The sequence below is a fragment of the Equus przewalskii genome, chromosome 9, assembly GCF_037783145.1.
Source record: "Equus przewalskii isolate Varuska chromosome 9, EquPr2, whole genome shotgun sequence".
NCBI lineage: Eukaryota > Metazoa > Chordata > Mammalia > Perissodactyla > Equidae > Equus > Equus przewalskii.
Window position 1 is genome coordinate 15,055,809 of NC_091839.1, and position 17,552 is coordinate 15,073,360.

At 55.0% G+C, this 17,552-nt stretch overlaps 1 protein-coding gene, 1 long non-coding RNA gene and 1 other non-coding gene across 4 annotated transcripts; 2 read left to right on the forward strand and 1 right to left on the reverse strand.

Annotated features, from left to right (window-relative positions):
• The first annotated feature begins 2,016 nt into the window (after positions 1-2,016).
• Positions 2,017-5,210, forward strand: LOC103540274 (apolipoprotein C-I-like). Its single transcript, XM_070632921.1, has 4 exons — positions 2,017-2,042; positions 3,099-3,172; positions 3,659-3,830; positions 4,928-5,210. Exons 2-4 carry the CDS (start codon positions 3,115-3,117, stop codon positions 5,022-5,024), a joined length of 327 nt encoding a protein of 108 aa, XP_070489022.1. The 5' UTR covers positions 2,017-2,042; positions 3,099-3,114; the 3' UTR covers positions 5,025-5,210.
• A 736-nt stretch (positions 5,211-5,946) lies between these two features.
• Positions 5,947-10,928, reverse strand: LOC139085478 (uncharacterized). The gene is made up of 2 exons (XR_011543799.1): positions 10,756-10,928; positions 5,947-9,177 (listed from the first exon to the last, which is right to left on the reverse strand). It is a non-coding gene; the product is annotated as an uncharacterized lncRNA (long non-coding RNA).
• LOC103540272 (uncharacterized) lies at positions 10,262-15,412 on the forward strand. 2 transcript variants are annotated; one of them, XR_011543798.1, is made up of 4 exons: positions 10,262-12,608; positions 13,123-13,280; positions 13,791-13,938; positions 15,041-15,412. It is a non-coding gene; the product is annotated as an uncharacterized protein (transcript). The 2 variants fall into 2 exon arrangements; XR_011543797.1 differs by having other exon boundaries at positions 12,139-12,189.
• Positions 15,413-17,552: the final 2,140 nt, after the last annotated feature.

The following is a 17,552-nucleotide window of genomic DNA, read 5'->3' on the forward strand; positions in this document are numbered from 1 at the left end:
GGACAAGGGTTCCATCTTCTGAGCATGCTCCAGCTACATGGCTTGCAGGCTTTGCTCATTGGTCCTGCAAAACAAGGCTGACATTTCATTATGGATACAATAGGATAGAAGAGGGACAGGACGGCTTGGTCTATGATGGGATGGTTTCGTGGGCACCTGGGAAGCTGCATACACTGCTCAGGATTGTGTTCTGGGTCACTGGAATGGAGACTAGCCTGGCTGTTCCTAGTGACACGAAGCATTTGTGTGTCCTGTGTCCCAGGGATCCCAAACATGGTCCAATGCAGGGGCCAGAGAGACATACGGGGAGATGAACGAGGACGTTCCTTCCAGGGTTGTTTGTTATTTCATTCTGTCCCTATCACCAGCTCTTAGGGGTCTCTCTTCATTTCTTGCTTCCTTTCTCCATTGGAGCTCCCGGCCCTGCCTCTCTCTGACTGTTCTCAGCTCTCCCCGTCTCTGCCATCTTCCTCTCTGTGTCTCCCTCCATCATGGAGCTCAGCGTCTCACACGCTTCCCTCTCATCTCAGCTTCATAATATCTGTTTAGAGGGTTGTTGTGACTCAAAAGACCGGAGACCACTGTCATGGTGAGGCCACTTTCCCGACGCCATTGTCCCTGTCGTCCTACCTGATTCTGCTCCTTCTGTCTGCTGACCTGCTGTCCCCAAGAGACTTCATTTTTCTGGGTTCTGTTTCCTTCCACCACTCTCTGTTCTCTTTCCCACCTCCAGAATCTCTTGCCCCCTGACCCTGCCTGTTTCTTTTTTCCCTTCACGCTCCCTCCTCCAGGCTCGTCTTGTCCACCATTCTGCTGTTGCTATTTCCTCTGCCTATTTCCCTCCCTCTCGGTTAGCAAGTCCCTTCCCCCAGAGCTGCTCCTCCCTGTCCTCTGCCCTCAGTCTCCCTCCTTCCCTCCTCCAGCTGGGTTGTGGACCTCTTGTCTATCCCGACAAGCCCAGTGGGTGCGGAGTCCAGGCTGCAGGGAGAAGGAGAGGCCCACCCTGGGAGGGTCAGCCCCGCCCCTGGAACTCAGGGCTCAGAGATGGAGCTGAGAGCTGACACTAGAGAAGCCAGGGCTGGATCTGGGAACCACCGGCCTCTCCTCTCCCACGCCCTCAGTGCTCAGAAGAGGGGAGCAGGGGTCCCACCGCAGGCGACGGGCCAAGTTGGCGCTCATGTCTCCCAGGCCAGGCTGCATTCTCCTCGCCCCTGTGCCTGCATTGTCTCCGGCACACTCTGCACCACGAGGGCTTTCCCTGGCCCTGCTTTGGGTGCCCCTGTGGAGGCGGCTCCCCTCTCCCACCTGACTCACCCAGAGCCCAGTGAGGAGGGAAAGGGTCAGTGGGCTCAGAGACCAGGGCCTGGCCCCAGCTCAGCATTCCACTGATCACAGTGTGCCCTGGAGCTGGGGCCACCCCTCTGAGCCTGTTTCCCCAGGTGTCAGGGAAAGAGGTGTCACCAGCCACGTCTCTTGTTTGAAGAGATGAATTCTGAATCTTCACATATGACGACGTCTGAGCAGACAGGGCTGTCCCACCTCACCGCAGCCCAACTCCCATCAATACATGGAACAGAGGCTGGGGACAGAGCTTCGGAAAACACAGGCTGGCAGGGGTGCTGTGGGGAGGAGGCTGACACTGGCGGGGTGGCAGAGAGACAGCCAGAGGTCTGGGGAGGGGAGGGACTAAGATGCCTCCATCCACCTAACCATTCACTAAACCATTGAATGCTCTGAGCTGTGCCTCAGTTTCCCCATCTGTGAACAGAAAACCCAATATGACGATTAGACTGGAAAAGCCAACTTGTTTTTCTCTTCTTTTCAGTCAGGACAGGGAGGGGAGCAGACTTGGGGTGCATGTCTGGGGAATGCTGGATTCACCAGGGAGGCGGATGTCTGGGAAGGCAGCAGCGGGGCTGACAGGGACCGGAAGTGCTGAGGTGGCCAGAGGGGTGTTGCAATGCTGCCAGGGTAGTGTCTGTGTGTCCCTTTCAAACCATCCCCTCTCATCTCCAGACAGACACGTGGTTGGGGGACACAAGGTCAGCCAAGCTAGAGTCTGGATCCTGGGCCACCCTTCTCCCAGCTGCCAGGGATCACTGGGGGTCAAAGGCGGCTGAGAGGAGGGAGGAAGCCCTGGATCCAGCCCTGAGAGGCAGATGTGGTGGAGGGAGGGGAGCTGGGGACCCGGGTGCCAGGAGGGGCCTGGGAGGGTGACGAACAGCAGATGGAGGGTTTACAGGGCCCTGCAGACTTGGAGATGCAGGAGCAATGGAAGAGGGGGCCTGGGGGAAGGATGGTGGGGCCCACACTGGGAGCCTTGCAGCGCAGGTTTTGCAGTTCAGACAGGCTGGAAAGACCCCTCTCCAAAAGGGAGAGAGGGGGCTGTGAGGTTCAGACCCAGAGAGCAGGGAGGGAGGCCTGGGTGCTCCAGATGCAAGTTGTGGGGCGTGAAGGGCGAGTCTGAGAGTGAGATGGGGGGGACCTGCAGGGGGTAGGAGTGTGGGGCAACTGCGTGAGCCCAGAGACGTGGAGCGGGAGCTGTTTGGGCTGAAGAGGCTTGTGAAGAAGGGGTGGATGGAAGAGGGCCGGGGTCCAGGGTGAACTGAGTCACTCAGCCACCCAGAGGGAGATCCAGAGGCCCTGAGTCTGGGAGCAGGGTGTGCATCAGTAGGGGAGGTGGAGACTGCCCCCTGAGGGGGAAGGGGCTGGAGCAGGTGCAGGGCCCCACAGTCAGGGAGATTTGGAGATGTGGGCAATGGACAGCCACAGGCTTCGGGCCAAAGGGTCTTGCCTGCGCCCCGCCTGACCCGCTGCCATCAGCAAGGGGCCCAAATGGAAAGGTGAGAGGACACTCGGAGGCAGGCCCAGGGGAGGCCCAGGTGGAGGAAAGGGGACCTGCCCCACCCCTCCGCAGCCTAATAAAGGCCCAGGACAGGCCAGGCTCCCTCATCTCACCTGGCCCTCACTGGTCCAGCTGGGAGCTCACCTGTCCTGTCCCTCTCTGGTCCAGGTAGGTGCTCACTGACTTCGCGGGAGGGACCTGGTGGAGGGATATGGGGTGTCACTGATGACCCGATCCCCGCTTCTGCCTCCAGAGCCCCCTCACCAGCCATGAGGCTTGCTCTGTCGCTCCCGGTCCTGTTGGTGGCTCTGTGGATGGTGTGTGAAGGTAAAAGAGGAGAGGAGACCCTGGGAGTTTGAGAGTTGGACATGCAAAGCTGGCCCTGGGCATGGGGTCCAGGCTCAGAGGACCCTGGAGAGCACTGCGGCCCCTTATGTGCCCTTCTTCCCCTGTCGTCCATTCATCACCCCCACCCCACATCCCATCAGCTGGGTCTCAGGTTCTCTAAGGGGTGGTCCAGCAGGTGGGAAGTCTGCCCTGGGGAACCCCAGCAACGGATGACGTAGTGATCCCCACCCTTCCAGGGTGGTTGTCTTGCTCTTGCAGAGTGGAAGCGTGGGCGGGGTGTGTCCAGGGGGAGAGAAAGCAATTCCCAGCAGCTTAAGACCCACCTGGGGCTCCACTACCCTCCCCCGTCATTTTAACACCATGAGCCCCAAGAATCTCGTTCCTGGACCTCCTTTCCCATCCCTGACGCTCATCAGGAGGTCTCCCAATACTGAGATGTTTGCACCCTCCCCGTCTCCTGGACAGGCCGAGCCCCGGCCCAGGCAGACCTAGAGCCGGACCAGGCGGACCTAGAGCCGGACGGCGTCATCGACGTCATCTGGGGGGGGTTGAAGAAGGTTGGAAAGCACCTGGGGAAGGAGATCGTGAAACACATCATCCACGACATCAACAAGAAGAATGGAGCTTCAGCGACCCGGTTAGTCCCCTTCCCGGACCCCGGTGGGCTGGGTGCATGGGTGAAGACACCGGGAAAACTGAGGCTGGGGAGGGTGACAAGGTCCCTGCGGTCACACAGCTGGCTCTCTGGGTGCTCAGACTTCAGGGACAGGTTCCTGACTCTGGCCAGGCTCATGCGGAGATGGCCCTGGGTGGTGGGGACAGGCCCAAGCTGGGACGGGACAGACCTGGGGCATAGGCTGGGGCAGACCCTCTCCTCCTGTGACATCAGGAGCTGCAGTTTCTCCATCTGTGCCATGGGGGCTTCTGAGGGGAAGGACCTGGAGGACTGCGTGGGGCCTGGCACAGTGTGGACGCTCCAGGGTGTTTCGCCCACAGTGGCTCTGTCTGAGGAGTTAGGAAAGCATTCATTTGTGAACAAATATTCATTGAGCCTCGGATCAGGGCCAGGACCTGGTCCATGTGGGGAAGGAGAGCAATGAACAGGACAAAGTCACAGCCCACGGGGAGCTGCCATTCGGGGGAGGGAGAGGGAGGGAAACAGCCCATGAACCAGGGAGTTCCAGGAGAGGAGCCCAGAGGGAGCGCAGCACTGAGAAGACGATAAACAGGGTGTTGAGAACAAGCAGGGATGGGGAGGGGCTCTTGTAGACAGGGCGACTGGGTCTGCTCTGAAGAGTGACACTTTCAGTTGAGATCTGAATGAGGGAAAATGCAGCAGGGGCTAGGAATGTGGGGAGAATGTTCCCTGTGGACGGGGAGTGCAAAGGCCCTGAGGCAGGAAGATGTGCACATAGTCAAGGCGAGGGCGGCATTCTAGGCCAAGGGAACAGCCTGGGCAAAGGGCGGGCGGCTGGAAAGTGTCCTTGAATCAGCAGGGGACAGGGGACAGTGAGGGCCAGAGTGGGCGTGGGGCAGAGAGGGCAGGCCTTGAGAGGCCTGGATGAAGAGTTCTGACTTCAAGGAGCTTGGTCCCTCTGGGAAACAGGCACAGAAGTCGGGCCACCCAGTTCTGGTCTCCTCCGAATCTTCTTGGGGGAAGAGAGAGACCAGGGAGTCAGGGTAGGGGCGGGATTGGGGCAAAACACAGTCACCTCTCCCCGTCTCTCTCTACAGGAAAATGGCATCAAATACAATGAAAGATATTCCAGATACAGTAGATCACGTTCCCCCTCCACACAAGGATGCTGCCCCGCTTAACCCCCAACCCTAGCTGCATCCACCCGCCACGCCCCCACCCTAGCAGGATCTGCCCCTCTCCTCCAAGGCTGTGCCCCAGACAGAGGCCCAGACAAAGGCTCTGAAACTTCCCACATGCCCAGCCTCTGTGTCGAAGACTTCCCACAGGACATCCCACGTCCCCTCCAGTCCCCACCAGCAATAAAAATCCTGTAGAGCATTCTGAGTGCGTCTTTGCTGTGGGACGGTGACCATGGGACAGGGTGGGGGTTGCGGCTTCGGGGAAGAGAGGCAATGACTCATGTGTGGAGCATCTCTACTTGCTCTGCACTGAGGACTTTGAACTTCACGATCTCAAAAGCATCCTCATGAGAATGTTGGGAGCTGGCCCGATAAATGCCATGGGAGCACTAAGGTTCAGAGAGGTGAAATTGCTACCCGATTGACACAAGGTTGACATAAGGGCAGCCATATGGTAGAAAAGAAACCGTGTTGTAACTTTGCATGACCTCTGATTAACTAATCCACACATGCTCTGTAGATTTGATGGCCCCTCCCGGCTGCTATAAGTTGATAACTTTGCTCCTTTGAGTTCCTTAGGAATGTGATGGCCCTGGGCAGATAGTCTGTGCTGATAGCCATCGTCAATGACAACTGTCGGATCAGGGTATGGGGCATTGCTTCAGTCTCTGTTGCAGATCGAGTGGAGCAGAAGACTATGGGAAATGAGACCAGATGTCTTCCCCAATGGAGATCAGAAGGAAGCCCCACTGGGATTAGGTCTGTTTTTCAGGGACTGTCAAAATTTGGGTTGTCTATACTTCTTATCCTTCTGCTCAGATACTTGATTATAAAATGGGCCTTGAGATGTTGTTCCAAAGCTGTCAAGCAAGGTACAAAATTCTAATAATGCAAAATGTCAACCCGAAGCCAGAAACAAGACAATATTTCCAAAAGAGTGTTAACAGTTTCATTCCTCTAACCCAGATCTACGCCCCAACTCAGCAGGAAGGAGCTAGATGGGTCATCACCCCGAGTCCCTCAAGAATGGGGAATGACCAAAGAATAGAGGGATTCAAACTGACAAACAGTTTGCCATTGATGATGAAGCAGCTAGGAACTAAAGTTTTTTTTCTTTTTGCAATTACCGATTATGGCTTTTAGTTGTCCCCGCGCCCATTGCTAACTGTGTTGTTTAGGCAATAGGCTGTCTGACTCCCACCAGGTTCCTATACAAAACATCTCCCTGGAGCCTGGGTCACCATGGTAATGGGTGTGTGAGCTGTTTTTCAGGATTGAGAACTCCCTGTCCACTTCAGGCTGGTTTACACCACTGGCTCATCAACCGGGCCCATGCAGGTGTCCAATAGGTGACCTTTAGTAGTCAAGACGATAAAACCTCCACCCTCAGATCATGCTCACATCACCATTTTGTGAACATGCGTCCTACGAAGAGACATGGAGTCTGACGACGCTTGTGCAGAACATCAATTACCTTACCTCACTTCACCTCCAATCCTCCATCTGCACATTTCAGATCACCCTTCCCCGCCATCCTATAAATATCCCTGAGTCCCTATTTTTGGGGAAGCGGATTTGAGAGTCATGCTCTGGCTTCCTCACATGGCTGTCTTGTGACTTAACCCTCTCTCCTCCACATTTCCCCTCGGCCCAAATACCTGCTCTTGTCCTTCTAGAAGTTTTTCAGGGACTCCTGATGGAGGCTCGTCTCCCAGTTGCAACATGGCAGCTTGGAGGGCGCAGGAGTGATCTGGGGGCACATTAATGTCTACTTTCTCTGGTCCAAAAGTCACTTGGGCATTTCGTTTGGTTAGTCGATCTCACCCCCACAATGGAATAGGGCACTCGGGCATATACAGACAGCTGTGCTTTAGGTATGTTTTCCCTACGTGACACTTGAGCCATTATAGGAAAGGTATAGGAGAGACTTCCCCAGATTCACCAGGAATGGACACCAGAAAGAGGCAAGGACGGGAGCTCCAATGGAGAAAGGAAGAGGAAATGAGAGAGACCCTTAAGAGGTGATGATAGGCACAGAAAGAAATAACAAACAACCCGGAAGGAACGTCCTGGTCCATCTTCCTGGTGGTCTTGAGGGAGGGGTGACCTGTCTCGGGTTCAACAGCATCAGTAGCTCCAGTGTCCATTAGAAAGTCTACAAGTCTTTTTCCCACAGCAGTTGTCACCCAGGGTTCCTTGTGGGAAATGTCAGTGATGCTGGTGGACTCTAGAGAAACCCACAGGCCCCTTCATTCTTGGTAACTGTCAGTAAATTGGGGTATCTGGTGGCCAGGCACACAGTTTTCTTTCTCACCTTCTGAGAATGACTGGGACACCCCTTTTTCCAATGGGCTTCCTGCTTGCAATAGGCACGTTGTCTAGTCCCCAAGTCACATGCCCAGGATGATTGGAAGAAGGGGACCCCGAGGGTCTTACACATGGTCATCTGCCTCTTGCTGTGGATGCTTGTGGTTTTGATTGATTCCCACTGATTGCTACAGTGAGCAGGGCAGCCTGCTGTCCCATCTCCCGTTGTTTGTGTCTTTCTGGGATCTGGTCCCACTGTTACACACTGTAAAGGCAACCTCAAAGAGCTGTGACATCAGCATCTCTAATCCTCCTTCTAGTCTTTGTAAATTTTTCCTTATATCTGGGGTGCTTTGGCTGATAAAAGTCATACTGATTAGCCTCATGTGGTCCAGATGTCCCGGGTCAATGTCACTATACCTTCTGGAAGCTTCAAAGACTTTCACTAGGAGGGTCGAAGGGCTTTCTTTTGGGCTCTATTGCACCTCTCGAACCTCATTTAGGCTCTTTGGCTTGGGGCCCCCCTCCTGCATTCCACTTATTACACATGCTTTGTGATGGTTTAAGCTTGACCAGTCTCCAGCGTCATTGGAGTCCCAGCCTGGCTCAACCCCGGGCAGGGCCTCTACCACTGGAACCCTGATTGGATTGCTAAGTTGTGATTCATGGAGTCTCTTGGCCTCCTGATGAGCTCTGTCCAGTATCATCCACCTTCCTCTGGGGTGAGGAGGGTGTCCCTGAGGGCCTGAACGTCGGCGCAGTTGGTCAGAGTAGCAAATATGGACGTAAACAAACTTTCCCTCTGTGGGGGATCATCTCGGTAGGCAGGCATGTTGTTTTTCCAACTGTATATGTCCGAAGTGGAAAAGGGGGAATGCACCTACAGAAACCCTCTGGGCTGGCCTTGGTGGGGAACTTGCCTTAACGGGAATTTCCCTACCTGGGGTGGAACGTTCTGTGTGTCGAACTGAAGACCCCAATGGGTATGAGGAGGGTGACCATTCCTTACTGACTATTAGACAAAGTGGGTACTGAGCCAAGTCAGCGGCATCAGGGGGGTCATTATGCCCTTCCTGGTCATCTCCAACTGTGCCTCCAGCATGCGGTGGAGGTGCTGTAGGACACAACAAATGGGCAAGGGCAAGGTCACCCTCTGACTTTGATTCTGGAAGGATAGGGTTTCTTCCGTGCATCCTCCCTCTGGGTCATGAGCTTGCACCCCTTCTTTTTTGAGATCAAGACAAGAAAGACTGCACATAAGGGATCTCATCCCTCTTCTCTTCCCTTTTACAGAATAGGTCTAATTGCAAGATGGTCTCATAGTTCAAAGACCTATTCTCAGGCCACACCTCATTTGACCCAGTGAGTCTTGGGGTCAAATGTCTTATGAAAGAAAATCATTTTCTTTTTCTTCATGGGCTTACAAGTGAACATCAACCAATTTTGAAGAATGTGTCCCAAAAGGCTTCCATGGGGTGGGTCATCTACATTTCCCATTTCAGAGGGCTGACTCCCAGGTGGCTGCAACAAACAAGGTCTCTCTATGGATGAGGTTCACATTCTGACAGTGTGGAGCTTGCAGAGACAACTCCCCCGAGAATGACCAAAGGGTCAGCTGTTTCCTGTACGTGTTCCAACACCAACAGAGTTTAGGGCAGTAAACCGCAGACAGGCTGCCACTGTCAGGCGCTTCACTCTGAACAGGGAAGGTTTGCTGAGGAATATTGGGGGGTCGTCCCTATGAGGTCATTGCATGTCACAGGCAGATGCCCCGACACCTCCACAAAACCCTCGTCACCTGGGAACATCCAGAGGGACTGGAGGGAACACGGCCTCTCTTCTTCAGTCAGAAGAACTTCCTAAAATTAATTCCAAAAGAGAATTTCTTGTGGTCACTCAGAACTTAGTCCCTAAACAACCAATTCAATTTAGACAAACAGCATTAATACACAATAATGCACAACGCAATTCTGCATGTAACATAGATTAGAATGCTAGCCAGATTACCAGGAGCACTCAGAACCAGATTACCAATGGTACTCAGGACCAGATTACCAGGAGTAACTCCGAGTGAACCCTTATCCTGTCTCTAATTATCCCAGATCCAAGCCGAAGACTTGCATGTCAGCCCGCCAGGATTTCCTAAAATATAAGTCATACTTATATTTCCAGGGGCTCAAACAAGAGAGATAAGATAAAGCACAGTCACTTTCTTAAGGTTACTCAAGCAGAGACATCTTGATCCACAAATGGCTTCTTCTCTTAAGAGTGAAAGTAACAGAAAGAGCTGCTGGTGCTGCCATGGGGAAGCAAGAGCCCAAAGTTGACCCTCCAGACTCAAACAGCCTGGGGGCTGCTCAGCGTCAATAACGAGGACCAGCGCCCTGCTGAGGGCCACCGAGCTTTGTCCAGGTGGCCAAGAGAACAAAAGTCCCTTTGTGGTCACCAAATTGGTTACTGAGCAAGTGCTCACTGCCCAATGGGTGGAGAGGCCACCGGCACCAGCTTTGGAGAGAAGAAAGAGGTTTATTGCAAGGTTGACATGCAAGGAGACAGCAGGCAGGGCTCAAATCTGTCTCCCAGAGCTGAAGCAGGGACAGACTTTATGGAGTTGGGAGAGGGCGTGGTTATGCAGAATACTAGCTTGGCGGAATGTGATTGGAGGGCAGGAGTGTCACAATCTTAGAAGTCCGGATTGCTACCCATCAAGGGACCCCTCCCTTCTCGTGAGGCTGCCCACACCACTTTCTCTGCACATTGAGTTCCACAGTTATGGAACTTTTGCTTCCTAGGTGGCTCCAGGTCATCTGAGGACAAGGGTTCCATCTTCTGAGCATGCTCCAGCCACATGACTTGCAGGTTTTGCTCACTGGTCCTGCAAAACAACCCTGACATTTCATTATGGATACAATAGGATACAAGAGGGACAGGACGGCTTGGTCTATGATGGGTTGGTTACGTGGGCACCTGGGAAGCTACATACATTGCTCACAGTTGTGGCTGGGTCACTGGAATGGAGACTAGCCTGGCTATCCCTAGTGACACGAAGCATTTGTGTGTCCTGTGTCCCGGGGATCCCAAACATGGTCCAATGCAGGGGCCAGAGAGACATACGGGGAGAAGGATGAGCATGTTCCTTCCGGGGTTGTTTGTTATTTCTTTCTGTCCCTATCACCAGCTCTTAGGGGTCTCTCTTCCTTTCTTGCTTCCTTTCTCCATTGGAGCTCCCGGCCTTTCCTCTCTCTGACTGTTCTCAGCTCTCCCCGTCTCTGGCATCTTCCTCTCTGTGTCTCCCTCCATCATGGAGCTCAGCCTCTCACACTCTTTCCTTCCATCTCAGCTTCACAATACCTGTTTACAGGGTTGTGACTGAAAAGACTGGAGACCACTGTCATGGTGAACCCACTTTCCCGATGCCATTGTCCCTGTCGTCTTACCTGATTCTGCTCCTTCTGTCTGCTGACCTCCTGTCCCCAAGAGACTTCATTTTTCTGGGTTCTGTTTCCTTCACTACTCTCTGTTCACTCTCCCACCTCCGGGTTCTCTTGCCCCCCTGACCCTGACTGTTTCTTTTTTCCCTTCACCCTCCCTCACCCAGGCTCATCTCGTCCACGATTTTGCTGTTCCTGGTTCCTCTGCCTTTCTCCCTCCCTCTCGGTTAGCAAGTCCCTTCCCCCAGAGCTGCTCCTCCCTGTCCTCTGACCTCATTCCCCTTCCTTCCCTCCTCCAGCTGGGTTGTGGACCTCTTGTCTATCCTGACAAGCCCAGTGGGTGGGTGGTCCAGGCTACAGGGAGAAGGATAGGCCCACCCTGGGAGGGCCAGCCCCGCCCCTGGAGCTCAGGGCTAGGAGGAGATAGGGCTGGGAGATGGAGCTTGGAGCTGACACTAGAGAAGCCAGGGCTGGAGCTGGCAGCCACCGGCCTCTCCTCACCCACACTCTCAGTGCTCAGAGGAGGGGAGCAGGGTTCCCACCGCAGGGGACGGGCCAGGCTGGTGCTCGTGTCTCCCAGGCCAGGCTGCATTCTCCCCATGCCTGTGCCTGCTTTCTCTCCGGCACACTCTGCACCACGAGGGCTTTCCCTGGCCCTGCTTTGGGTGCCCCTGTGGAGGCGGGTCCCCTCTCCCACGTGTCTCACCCAGAGCCCAGTGAGGAGGGAAAGGGTCAGTGGGCTCAGAGGCCAGGGCCTGGCCCCAGCTCAGCATTCCACTGATCACAGTGTGCCCTGGAGCTGGGGACACTCCTCTGAGGCTGTTCCCAAGGTGTCAGGGAAAGAGGTGTCACCAGCCACGTCTCTTGTTTGAAGAGACAATTCTGAATCCTCACGTAGGACGAAGTCTGAGCAGACAGGGCTGTCCCACCTCACCTCAGCCCCAGTCAGGTCAAGACATGGAACAGGGGCTGGGGACGGAGCTTCAGGAAACACAGGCTGGCAGAGGTGCTGTGGGGAGGAGGCTGACGCTGGTGGGGAGGCAGAGAGACAGCCAGAGGTCTGGGAAGGGGAGGGACTAAGATGCCTCCACCTACCTAACCATTCACTGAGTCATTGAATGCTCTTGGCCGTGCCTCAGTTTCCCCATCTGTGAACAGAAAACCCAATAGCTGGGATGCGGATGAGACTGAAAAAGCCAACTTGTTTTTCTCTTCTTTTCAGTCAGGACTGGGAGGGGAGCAGACTTTTGGGTGCATGTCTGGGGACTGCTGGGCTCACCAGGGAGGCGGATGTCTGGGAAGGCAGCAGGGGGGCTGACAGGGACCGGAAGTGCTGAGGTGGCCAGAGGGGTGTTGCAATGCTGCCAGGGTAGTGTCTGTGTGTCCCTTTCAAACCATCCCCTCTCATCTCCAGACTGACACGTGGTTGGGGGACACAAGGTCAGCCAAGCTAGAGTCTGGATCCTGGGCCACCCTTCTCCCAGCTGCCAGGGATCACTGGGGGTCAAAGGTGGCTGAGTGGAGGGAGGAAGCCCTGGATCCAGCCCTGAGAGGCAGATGTGGTGGAGAGAGGGGAGATGGGGGCCTGGGTGCCAGGAGGGGCGTGGAGGGTGATGCACAGCAGACAGAGTGTTTACCGGGCCCGGCTGACTTGGAGATGGGGGAGGAACGGAAGAGGGGTCTGGGGGATGGATGGAGGGGCCCGCGCTGTGAGCCTCGCAGTGGTGGTGTTGCTATTCAGACAGGCTCAAAAGACCCCTGCCCAAAAGGGAGAGAGGGGGCCGTAAAGTTCAGACCCAGAGAGCAGAGAACGAGGCCTGGGTGCTCCAGATGCAAGCTGTGGGGCATGAAGGGCGAGTGTGAGTATGATATTGGAGGGGGCCTGCAGGGAGTAGGAGTGTGGGGCAGCTCTGTGACCCCAGACAGGGAGCAGGAGCTGTTTGGACTGAAGTGGCTTGTGAAGAGGGGCGGGATGGAAGAGGGCCGGGGTCCAGTGTGAACTGAGTCCCTGAGCTACCCAGAGGGAGAGGGAGAGGCCCTGAGGCTGTGAGCAGGGTGTGCATCAGCTCGGGAGGTGGAGACTGTCCCCTGAGGGGGAAGGGGCTGGAGCAGGCGGAGGGCCCCACAGTCAGGGAGATTTGGAGATGCGGGCGATGGACAGCCACAGGCTTCGGGCCAAAGGGTCGTGCCTGGGCCCCACCTGACCCGCCTCCATCAGCAAGGGGCACAAATGGAAAGGTGAGAGGACAGAGGAAGGCAGGCTCAGCGGAGGCCCAGGGGGAAGGAGTGGAGACCTGCCCCACCCCTCCACAGCCTAATAAAGGCCCCGGCCAGGCCAGGCTCACTCACCTCACTTGTTCCTCACTGGTCCAGGTAGGTCCTTGCTCACTTCCCCGGAAGGATTTGCAGAGGGACATGAGGTGTCACTGATCATCCCATCCCCGCTTCTGCCTCCAGAGACCCCTCACCAGCCATGAGGCTCGTCCTGTTACTCCCAGTCCTGTTGGTGGCTCTGTGGATGGTGTGTGAAGGTAAAAGAGGAGAGGAGACCCTGGGAGTTTGAGACTTGGAAGTGTGAAGCCCGGGCATGGGGTCCAGGCTCAGAGGACCCTGGAGATCTCTGGGGCCCCTTCTGTGCCCTGGGTCCCCGTCATTCACAAATCATCCCCCCACACCACACTAGGCGGGTCTCAGCTTCCCTATGGCTTCGTCCAGCAGATGGGAGATCCGCCCAGACGAGCCCTACCAACCCATGACGTACTGACCTTCACCTCTCTAGGACTGGCTGTCCTGCTTTCACAGGCTGGAGAGGGGAGACAGGGGTGGGGTTGGGGAGGGTGGCGGTGCGGGAGGGTGTTCTGTGTGAGAATAAGGTGGTTCCTGGCAGCTTGAGCTGCATCTGGGAGCTCCAGGACCCTCCCCGCATTCTAACAGGATGATGGCTTAGAACCCCTTTGGTGGACGTCCTTTCCCATCCCGGGAAGCTCATTGTGAGGCCTCCCAATACTGAAATCTTTCCACCCTACTCCTCCTTTGGACAGGACCATCCTGGGTCCAGGCGGTCCCTGAGCCAGCCGGCATCTTGGATGCCCTCCCGGACACTGTGAAGAAGATTGCACACACCCTGGGGAACAAGGACCAGGGAGTCCCTGACAAGCTGAAAAAGAAGGACTCTGCTTCAGTCACCCGGTGAGTCCCCTTCCCGGGACCCGGGTGGGCTAGGTGCATGGATGAAGACACTGGGAAAACTGAGGCTGGGGAGGATGACAAGGTCCCTGCGGTCACACAGCTGGCTCTCTGGGTGCTCAGACTTGGGGGACAGGTTCCTGACTCTGTCCAGGCTCATGTGGAGATGGCCCCGGGTGGTGGGGACAGGCCCAAGCTGGGACGGGACAGACCTGGGGCATAGGCTGGGGCAGACCCTCTCCTCCTGTGACATCAGGAGCCGCAGTTTCTCCGTCTGTGCCATGGGGGCTTCTGAGGGGAAGGACCTGGAGGACCGCATGGGGCCTGGCACAGTGTGGACGCTCCAGGGTGTTTGGCCCACAGTGGCTCTGTCTGAGGAGTTAGGAAAGCATTCGTTCCTGAACAAATATTCATTGAGCATCGGCTCATGGCCAGGACCTGGTGCATCAGGGAATGAGAGCCATGAACAGGACGAAGTCTCACCCCAAGGGGAGCTGCCATTCGGGGGAGGGAGCCGGAGGGGAACAGCCCATGAACCAGGGAGTTCCAGGAGAGGAGCCCAGAGGGAGCTCAGCACTGAGAAGACGATAAACAGGGTGTTGAGAACAAGCAGGGACGGAGAGGAGCTCTTGTAGACAGGGCGACTGGGTCTGCTCTGAAGAGTGACACTTTCAATTGAGATCTGAAGGAAGGAAACTGCAGCAGGGACCAGGAACTTGGGGACAATGTTCCCTGTGGAAGGGGAGTGCAAAGGCCCTGAGGCAGGAAGATGTGCACATAGTCAAGGAGAGAGTGGCACTGGAGGACAAGGGAACACCATGAGCAAAGGCAGGGCGACTGGAAAGTGTCCTTGAATCAGCAGGGGACAGGGTACAGTGAAGGCAAGAGGGGACGTGGGGGCAGAGAGGGCAGGCCTTGAGTGCCGGGCTAGCGTGAAGTGTTCTGACTTCAAGGAGCTCTGGTCCCTCTGGGAAACAGACACAGGAGTGGGGCCACCCAGTCCTGGGCTCCTCCTTGTTGTCGTGGGGGAAGAGAAACACCAGGGAGTCAGGGTACGGTGGGATTGGGGCAAAACACAGTGACCTCTCCCCGTCTCTCTCTACAGGAAAGTGGCGGCAAATACAACCAAAAACATTCCAGTTAAAATAGATCTCATTCCCGTCCACAGAAGCAGGTTGCCCCTCTTACCCTTCAATCCTAGCCGCATCCACCTGCCGCCCGTCCAACCAAGCAGGATCCATTCGCGACGCCCCCACCCAAGCAGGATCCACCCGCCACGCCTCCACTCAAGCAGGATCTACCCGCTATGTCCCCACTCAGGCTGGATACACCCCTTGTTTCCAGGGCTGTGTCCCAGACAGAGGCCCAGACAAAGGCTCTGAAATTTCCCACATCACCAGCCTCTGTGTCGAAGACTTCCCACATGACATCCCTCGTCCCCGACACCCCCCACCCGCAATAAAAATCCTGTAGAGAATTCTGAGAGCTTCTTTGCTGTGGGGCGGGGACCATGGGACAGGGTGGGGGTCATGCCTTTAGGGAAGAGAGGCAAAGACTCATGTGTGGAGCATCTCTCCCTGCTCTGCACTGAGGACTTAGAACTTCACAATCTCAAAAGCATCCTCACGAGAATGTTGGGAGCTGGCCCGATAAATGCCATGGGAGCACTAAGGCTCAGAGAGGTGAAATTGCTACCTGATCGACGCAAGGGTGACGTAAGGGCAGCCATATTGTAGAAAAGAAACTATGTTGTAACTTTGCATGACCTCTGATTAAGTAACCCACTTGTGCTCTGTAGATTTGATGGCCCCTCCAGGCTGCGATAAGTTGATAACTTTGTTCCTTTGAGTTCCTTAGGAATGTGATGGACCCTAGGCCGACATTCTGTGCTGATAGCCATCATCAATGACAACTATAGGATCGGGGTATGGGGCATTGCTTCAGTCTCTGATGCATATCCAGTGGAACAGAAGACTATGGGAACTAAGACCGGATGTCTGCCCCCATGGTGATCCAGTGGAGGCCCCACTGGGATTAGATCTATTTTTCAGGGACTCTTAAAATTTGGGTTGTCTGTCCTTCTTATCCTTCTGGTCTGATACTTCATTATAAAACGGGCCTTTAGATGTTGTTCCAAAGCTGTCAAGCAAGGTACAAAATTCTTTTTTTTTTTCTGCTTTTTTTCTCCCCAAATCCCCCCAGTATATAGTTGTATATTTTAGTTGTGGGTCCTTCTAGTTGTGGCATGTGGGACACCGCCCCAGCATGGCCTGATGAGTGGTGCCATGTCCGCGCCGAGGATCTGAACCCAGTGAAACCCTGGGCCGCCAAAGCGAAGTGCATGAACTTAACCACTCGGCCACAGGGCCGACCCTAAGGTCCAAAATTCTAATAATGCAAAATATCAACCTGAAGCCAGGAACAAGAGAATATTTCCAAATGAGTGTTAACAGTTTCATTCCTCTAACCCAGACCTACACCCCAATTCACCAGGAAGGAGCTAGACGGGTCGTCACCTGGAATCCCTCAAGAATAGGGAATGACCAAGGAATAGAGGGATTGAAACCGGCAAACAGTTAGCCATTGATGATGAAGCAGCTGGGAACTAAAGTTTTATTTCTTTTTGCAATTACTGATCACAGCTTTATTTGTTCCCCCGCCCGTTGTTAACTGTGCTGTTTAGGCAAAAGGCTGTCTGACTCCCACCAGGTTCCTGTAGGTAACGTGTACCTGGAGCCTAGGTCACCATCGTAATGGGTGTGTGAGCTGTTTTTCGGGAATGAGAACTCCTTGTCCACTTCAGGCTGGTTTAGACCACCAGCTCATCAACTGGACCCATGCAGGTGTCCGATAGGTGACCTTTTGATGTCAAGAGGATAAAACCTCCACCCTCAGATCATGCTCACACCACCATTTTGTGAGCATGCGTCCTATGAAGAGGCATGGAGTCTGACGACGCTTGTGCAGAACATCAATTACCTCACCTCTCCTCACCTCCAATCCTCCATCTGCACATTTCAGACCACCCTGCACCCCATCCCATAAATATCCTTGAGTCCCCATTTTTGGGGAAGCGGATTTGAGAGTCATGCTCTCGCTTCCTCACATGGCTGCCTTGTGATTAATCCCTCTCTCTGCTGCAATCTCGTCATCTCCGTGTTTGGCTTTCTGGGCAGAAGGCAGAAATGAACCTGACACAGTAACAAAATCACTTGTGCAAGGTCACACAGGCAGGAAGTGGAGAACCGCAGTGGAGCCCAGCCTGGGGTTATGGCTCTGCTCTGCTCTTCCCTGGCTGGGCTCCCCAAGAGAAGGCTCTGGGTTGATTCATGGCCATGAACACAGGAGATGTTTATTACACTGTCAATGGATCAGGAAAAGGGATCTGGATGAGGACAAGGGTCTGACATGAGCTGGAGACAGACCCAACGGCCACCCTCCAAGTCTCAGCTTGGATGGCCCCTCCTTGACCTCCAGGCTGGGTCAAGCACCTCCATCCCAGCCCTGCCCACCGCGGGTCCTCACTGGTTGGGGACAGGCCTTTCTCCCCTACTGGAAAGTGAGCCCCAGAAGGACAGAGCCAGGGTTCTTGTCACCACTGTCCCAAAACCCAGCCC